This window comes from Montipora capricornis, chromosome 2 (assembly GCF_036669925.1).
Source record: "Montipora capricornis isolate CH-2021 chromosome 2, ASM3666992v2, whole genome shotgun sequence".
NCBI classification, from domain to species: domain Eukaryota; kingdom Metazoa; phylum Cnidaria; class Anthozoa; order Scleractinia; family Acroporidae; genus Montipora; species Montipora capricornis.
In genome coordinates this window covers 35,324,326-35,331,825 of record NC_090884.1, presented here as the reverse complement: position 1 = coordinate 35,331,825, position 7,500 = coordinate 35,324,326, and the positions used below count along the sequence as shown (strand labels likewise).

Sequence of the window (7,500 nt, the reverse complement as noted above, 5' to 3'; positions counted from 1 at the left end):
AGTAAATAGGCATAACTACGCACTCCCTACATAAGTCATTGCTACCTTGCATGCGGTCAATTTTAATAACAAAATGGACGGTTGAGACTGAAGTCTCGCCGACGTAATTGTAACGATGGACTCACTTTGTCAGCATCTGAGTAATGCGTAAAGGTCACCATATACTGCAAGTTTTCCCTCTATTTAGGCATTTAGAAAATGAGAAAACGCAGACTAACTGAAAGATGACAAAGCAGAGCCTGCCTACTAGATGTTCGGAAAATATTTTAAAATTCAAGATAATAAAAACATTCCAATCAAATTTTCCTGTTATGTTTGGCTATTATAAACATCCTCGTATGTTTATTCTATTATTGCAAATAAAGTTATCTGGAAACGTTGGCTTGATAAGTTTCCCAAACATTCTGCTTTACGTATAAGCTTTAATTTCCAATAAAACGGAAAATAAAGCAGACGGAGACTGACGAGTACTTTAAAATACTTTAAGCGATCAATTGACAAGAATCCCTTAAGTAGACCACATCGAGAACCACAAAGAAAGAGGATTTATCATTTTGTTTTCACGGCAACCGCCATGGAAGAATTCACGCAAAAAACACCAAAAAGGGTAACAGGGGAGCATTGCTACAACAGCGCCGGGTGATAAAGTTTGCCATATCGGAGATTTCTCTTGAATACTCGAGAATGAATACTCAAGAATGTCGCTCGGTGTATTCGTTAAATCAAGATTCATATACTCACTCTTTTTTCGAGACTTGTTTTTCTATTCTCAATTGTTTCGTGCACTTCACCAATGTTTTTTTCGGAATGCATGATAGACTGTAGGCCAGAGAAACTAAGAACAACAGAGACTTAGATCACATATCTTTAGATATCATATAACAGTTATTAAGCAGACGTTTCCAAAAACATACTTTAAACGTTTCATTCTTTGAAAGTTGTTTGAAAGAAAAATGGAGATGTTCAAGTTCATCCTGTTTTCACTTTGCTTTCAGTTCTCCTTTGAAGGTAGGATTTAATTGTCAAGCTTGGGTGACCTTGGGTACGAGCTTTCTCCTGCTCACGAATATTCTCTTGTTCTTAGCACCTTTGCGTCTGCATTTGCGGTCGGCATTGTTGTGTTGCTGGTAAGAGCTCATTCTTCGGTTGATTGAATTCCCGGGATGGAATCTTTGGCTCTGTTCTGAAAAAATTATGGCCGCATTTGAACGTCCAAGTGGTAATAAACACGTAAGCGAATTCCTAACGTGCATATATCCACGATTAAAACGAAAGATGCGGGAGCTTGTTGCTTAAACTCGATTCATCATAGCTTTCATCATGGATTTTATTCAGTTTTGTAACAGATTGAATATTTTGATTGCCTAAACGTTGCATTTCAAAGTTATGGGCGAGGAAATTAACAGATTCAGAAAATAAAACATGAACAAAAAAAAGTTATTTCTCTTAGAGTGTTTTCTGTAACTGCCATAAATTACTCCCGGGAAATTACTTCATCAATCTCAAACCCCCCTCCACTTTCCCGCCTAAACCAAACCTTATTAAATTTGAACGTATCAGGCTGTCACCGTAAATAATTTCTCATAGGTTATCTGTCGATCAACGTCAATTTCTGTCATCAGTTTCGTTACCGAAGGGACCTTTGGCACCCGGGGTATATCTTCAAAAGTCACTTTTTTACAGCTGATTTCTTCTGCGCAACCTACTGACGCGGTGCGTAGGAGGACTTGGTAATTTGTGGACCCGTTTTCTTTTAGAGAACGGAGACGAAAATACAGAAACTAGAGAGCAGCCAATCCCATAAATCTGACGTTGTTTTGTCATTTGTTGTTGCGGAAATTCCTGGAACACTGCTTCAGCCGACTTCACCACAAAACTTGACGCATTTTAATGCAAAAAGCGATAAAATCACCACGGTGTTTTTTGGTGTGTTTTGGGGACGATCAATACCAAAATAGATGATAGATTAATCCCAAAATCCGATAAGCAAGCTGCAAAGGGAAAATAAATGAATAGCTGAGAATGGACCGTTTTGTTTTCTCAGAAGCTTCCAGAGAAAAATTCAGGCCTTTTCATAACGCACTCGAAGACACTAATTGTGTAAAGGGGTATCATCTCGTGGAAGGCCAACGAAATTCTGTCCTGCTTTTCTTTGATGATCATATCACATCAACGGTCAAATTTAGCCTCTAAATAAGCATTGCAAGAGAATCAGTGAAAATGATGCAATGGTTTTACCTTACTTCATTTCTCACGCATCCCAGATCTGACCGTCACCAATTCTTTTAAGGCTCCTAGCGAAAATAAGGTTGTTAATTCTACCACCTTTATTAATATTGTCAAAATATGGAAGCATGCAAACATTTTGATGTTTTAATCCTCATTGAAACACTCGGGAAAGTGAAGGAACATCTGAAGATGTGGGTAGTCAGATTTAGGCTAAAGGCACAGCCACGTTGTTATGTTGCGAGTGTTCTCCGGCATTTCTGCGCTAAACCTGCCCTCCGGCACCCTAACTTTTATTGATTAAGAGAAGAAACTGCATTGACTACTGAGTTCCTTGGAGTGATTTAGTTCGCAATTAACCCCATTTTCCATTGCAGGATGATTGCAAGTTATGCGGATCAAAATGTAAACTAACATGTTATTTCCAGGTCTGGACGACCAAGGACACGATCGTTTGTCCATAGACAATGAAGAAGAAGACGAACTTTTACGGGATTTAGAAGGTTAATAAACTCCAAGTTATAATAATATGTACTTATTGACTGAGTGGGAGGGCCGGACGGGAAAATATTTGGCCAGAGGTCATGGCGTACGGACCATGCGCAGCGCGATACGTGCTCCATAACCGAAGGCTAAATATTTTCCTGTCCGGCTCGACCTAAACTAATCAGTAAATACTTCATCATATGGGCTCTTTACGCTATTCATGAGCACTGCTATTTTCTCACTGAAATATTAAAAGCATTTTTTCGGGCATTCAAAGTAATCCGAAAGTAGGAATTCGTCCTCGACCGATTCTATGGGCCGAAACTTTGATTATTACGGATAGCACAAAAACACTAATTCAACAATTGCTTATTATAAAATGCTTAAAGAAACCAAGCGTCAAACTTTAAAGTTCCTTGATCTTTTCGGACAAGGAAAAATTTGCAAGGTGTGATTAACAATTGACTAGCGCTCTAAGCCAATAATGCACTGCGCGCCTAGCTTTACAGATTCCGCGTGAAATGGCAGATCACTTACTGATGCATTCACTGATTCCAGAAAGATTTACTTAATCTTAACCAATAAGAAGACAGCCAATTGATGTTCTTTTTTCTCATGTGCCTTAGACCTTGCGTCCATGTTAAAAAGACCAACAAAAAAGGAAGACGACCTAAAAGATGCTATCTATGAAGAGAATGAGGCGACGGTAATGGAAGATGGTAAGGCAGAAGTAGGTGAGGTTACTAACTTGCAAGGCTGAGTTGCTGTAAGCGTTGTTAACACCAACCATCGGTGAAGTAATATTAAATCCTATAGGTTATCATGGGACTTTTACACTGGTCAGTGCTAACCATCTCTCGCCCTTGGTCGACGACTCTTGAAAATATAAATGTATGTACACTCTTGAAAAGCATCAACGGAAAGCAACGAAAAGGACAGTTCATTGGACGTGACTTACCAATCTTCCGTCTTCGATTTTATCCTTTCTTGTGTAACAACAATCCAGACAGGATGCTACCAGTTAGTTCAGAGAGGCTCAACTTCATAGTATATATGACTCACATGAAAGGTATCAAGCAACACTGCACAATGAATTTGACATTTATTGGTGTAAGCTCAAAGCCACATACATTTGCGGTCACCACGTGCAGGCTCCTGACTAAGAAAGTATGAATGAAAAACACGATCTATGGAAAAATCAATTATCGATAAGAAAAATATTTAAAAAATAGAATGTTATCAGTTCAAATCGTTAAGTGCATTTCAGTCATCTTATCGGATCTGAACAACGACAAGATAAAACTCAGTCTCTTTCGTTCGTTCGTAGTCATCAATTTACGTTTTAGCTGACACCGATGTTATGAATTCTTGAGAGTGACTTTGATTTTCTATTAAATCACTCAAATTTTTTAGGTCAAAAAATGCAATTCGGCGAGTACTAAATTGAGACATATTCATCACCTTGCTATATCCCGGTTACTAAACCTACTAAAGATAAACGCAAGACGGCCATCCTTGCATGAACGAAAGCTAACCGTGAGGGTATTAGTCCAAAAACAATAAATTGCGCTTATAGGGACGGACACAGACGCGCAGCTGAGAAACAGCTTAAATTCTCAATCAAGCATAGCCCATCTCAAGTGAGGGAGTTGGTTTTTGTTTTGATGGGAGGGGGGGGGGGGGGGGGGAGCTTAGTACACAGTACCCGAAAAGGAAAGGAACTATATTTAAGTGTCTAGTCGTTCTAGCGCTGAAGCACTAATTGGGGGGGACACTGTAAATTGAAATTAACAATTAACACAAATCAAGTCAAGTATTGGTTTTTGAGGAGAGGGGAAACCGGAGTACACGAAGAAAACCTCTCGATGCTAAGTAGAGAACCAACAAACTCAACCCACATAACAACGCCGAGTCTGGGAACGAACGCGGACCACATTGGTGGGAGACGAGTGCTCTCACCACTGCGCCATCCCTGCACCCCAAGCATAGCCCATCTCAAGTGAGGGAAAAACCTTTCGGGGCAGCGTGGAAAATCAAAAAACTCAACCCACATAGGACAGACACCCACGCAGGAAATGGAAGATGGGGTCTGTAGTAGGAGAGTGCTTTTACCACAGCAGCAAACGTGCACCATAAGGTATTAAATTAAAGCATTGATAGTGACAATCTGTCTATTACCAGTTTTTTTACGCTTTTACTTGACCTTAGCTTTTTGCGCGTAGATCGGCGTGAAGTAACATATGGAAAAGTAGGCTGTTTCAAAGATAACCAAGCCGATCCTCGGCCTTTACCAGAGCTGTTGGAGGATTTAACAGGAGAAATAGATTGGTATGACCTGGATAAGGTTAAACAAAAGTGTGCTACACTTGCCAAGCTCAAGGACTATACATATTTTGGAATGCAGTCTTTAGGACAGTGCAGGAGTGGACAACATGCCGAAAGCACTTATAACCAGGATGGAAAGTCATATGGTTGCCAGAAAGGTTTGGGAGGTGAAGGCGAAAACATGGTCTTCGCGCTCGTTTCCGCGTCACGTACGTACCTTTAATATATCCTTCAGTTCGTTATCCAACAATCGGGTAACTACTTTATCTTAGAGGTCAAGAAGGATCAGTTCACTCTCTCTCTATCCGTTTTTAATATTGTAGCCGACCAAGAGAGGGGATTAGGGCCAGGATATGTGAAATTTTGCAAAGGTTCTTTGAAGTCTCAGACGTCGGTTTTCCGTGACTAATCCAGTCTGCGACTTTACATAACGTTAGGGAGCTTAAGCACGCACGTTCTTGAGATGCGGACGGTAACCGGAAATGAGCTGTTTTCACTTTTAACAACCACACCCATTTACATTGCTGAGTATTTTTTCTCCATTAGAGATGATTATTATAACAAATCTGGGAGACACCACCGTCCTGGCACGCGAAATGCTCTCTTCCGGTTGCCGTCCGCGTCTCAAAAACGCGCGTGCTTAAGCTCCTTAATGTTATGCGATACCGCGGACGCTGTCACATTTATCTTCTGGTGATAGGGCGTTCCCGCTTTGGCTTGTGCGAGGCGTTATCATAAACGACAATACTTTTTCGAAATTCTAGTTTTCAACTGAAATACTATACGGGGTCTTATTCTCAGTGCAATGGAGACCTTTCTAAACATTTCTATTGCGAACATTCACCACAGGTGTAATAAACACGTACACGCGTTTGATTCTACACTGATTTGAATAAACTTGAATGTAGCTTAGCAGGTTACGGTCCAAAGACCTAACGTTTCGACACTCCTGTCTAGTGTTTCCATTCACGTGGGGTCATTCAATCGTAACTTTCTGAGCTACACTGTGACATGTTGCGTGACACATGCCATCAGTGTGCAAAATGAAAGAGAACATGTGCTCGCCATTAAAAGCTTGTTGTTGTTGAGGACATCTTGATAAATACATTCAAATATATTCAAACCAGAGTACCATCAAACTATGTCTCAATGATTGTCAACCAGGCTCAGTTGTTCGAAGCGTAGCTAGCACCGGCCAGGGTTTTGATAAAAACAGGCCTAGTGGCCCGCGGCCCGCGACGGCCCGGAGGTCCCGTGGCCTAGTCCTAATTTTCCACAGTTTTTTTGTCCAGCGGTAAATCCACGCGCATGCACAGACCTGCGTCATGTTTGGGCGTGCAAAATGGACGACAGTGAGTTTGAAGTCGTTTACCATTTAATCATTTGAATCCTTGTTTCTGTTTGTTGCATGTTGTTCAGATAAAAACGTTTTCATTCTCTGTTCATTCGTCTCTTTTTAGAAACCGATAGCACAATAGAGGACTTTCATTATCGAACGATGTGACTTATTTTCAACCCATACTTTGAAAGTGGAAACATCATAAGTTATGAGATATGTGAGCTAAGAATTTTTTTTTTTAAGTTTTAGAGTTACACAAATAAAGCATGCAAACGCAAATCTACCGCCGCCCATAACTGTTGCCTGCCATTACACAGAATTACCATAAGATCATCTGATTACAAAGTGAGAATGTGATTGCCTAATAAACTGACAAACGCAACTCAGTGACAATACGAAGTTCACATATCTCATTATTTCGGTTATGAATGATTTCAATCTCAAACTGTGGTTTGAAAATAACTTACATCGTTTGAGAATGGACTTCCTCTCTATCGGGTTCTGTAAACAGACGGATAGACAGAGAGTGACAACGTTTTTCACTTAGCAACATGCGACAAAAGAAACTCACCGTCGTCCATTTTGCACGCCCAAGCCCGATGCAGATCTGTGCATGCGCGTGGATTTACCGCTGGACAAAAAAACTGTGGAAAATCAGAACTGGGCCACCGGGCTGCCGGGCAGTGGGCCGCGGGCCGCTGGGCTATGGCGGGCCGTGGGCCGCGGGCCTGCTTTTAGCAAACCCCGCCGGCCATCCACTGGATAAATCAATATCGACTGGATAATTTAATTGGTTGTGCTTGTGTTTATCCGCCGGATAGTGATTTATCCGGTGGATAGCGGTATCCACTTTTTGAACAACCGATTTTTGTACCCTGATTGTTTCAACCTTTTAGAACCCGTGACAACTCCGCCTGTGGGAAACAGTGTTGCAACAACTCAGCCTCAAGAGTTGTCTTCTGACTTGCGTGAGTAGTAAATGCTGATTATACCACATGGAAGACCTTTTTTTCGAATTTGAAGGGACAACCTTCACTACAGTGATTTCACCCTATTTCACCTGTGGCAATACAAGAGGGAAAGAGATGACAAAAATAATTTCAAAATATATGCTTTACCTTCAC

The 7,500-nt window shown here is 40.9% G+C and overlaps 1 protein-coding gene and 1 long non-coding RNA gene across 4 annotated transcripts in view; one reads left to right on the top strand and one right to left on the bottom strand.

The window, feature by feature from the left end:
- Positions 1 to 871: 871 nt before the first annotated feature.
- LOC138037945 (uncharacterized) overlaps positions 872 to 7,500 on the top strand; it is a 19,145-nt gene continuing 12,516 nt past the window's right edge. The window contains exons 1-5 of one of the 2 annotated variants that reach the window (XM_068883780.1): positions 872 to 1,008; positions 2,655 to 2,729; positions 3,339 to 3,431; positions 4,935 to 5,246; positions 7,273 to 7,344. In XM_068883780.1, coding sequence (XP_068739881.1) covers positions 954 to 1,008; positions 2,655 to 2,729; positions 3,339 to 3,431; positions 4,935 to 5,246; positions 7,273 to 7,344 — 607 coding nt within the window. In that variant the 5' untranslated portion in view covers positions 872 to 953. Of the gene's footprint in view, positions 1,009 to 2,654; positions 2,730 to 3,338; positions 3,447 to 4,934; positions 5,247 to 7,272; positions 7,345 to 7,500 lie in introns of both variants that reach the window. The other variant, XM_068883779.1, reaches the window with a different exon arrangement.
- Positions 1,020 to 3,843, bottom strand: LOC138037946 (uncharacterized). 2 transcript variants are annotated; one of them, XR_011130155.1, is made up of 4 exons: positions 3,671 to 3,843; positions 3,461 to 3,588; positions 2,239 to 2,294; positions 1,020 to 1,183 (listed from the first exon to the last, which is right to left on the bottom strand). It is a non-coding gene; the product is annotated as an uncharacterized lncRNA (long non-coding RNA). The 2 variants fall into 2 exon arrangements; XR_011130154.1 differs by having other exon boundaries at positions 2,244 to 2,294.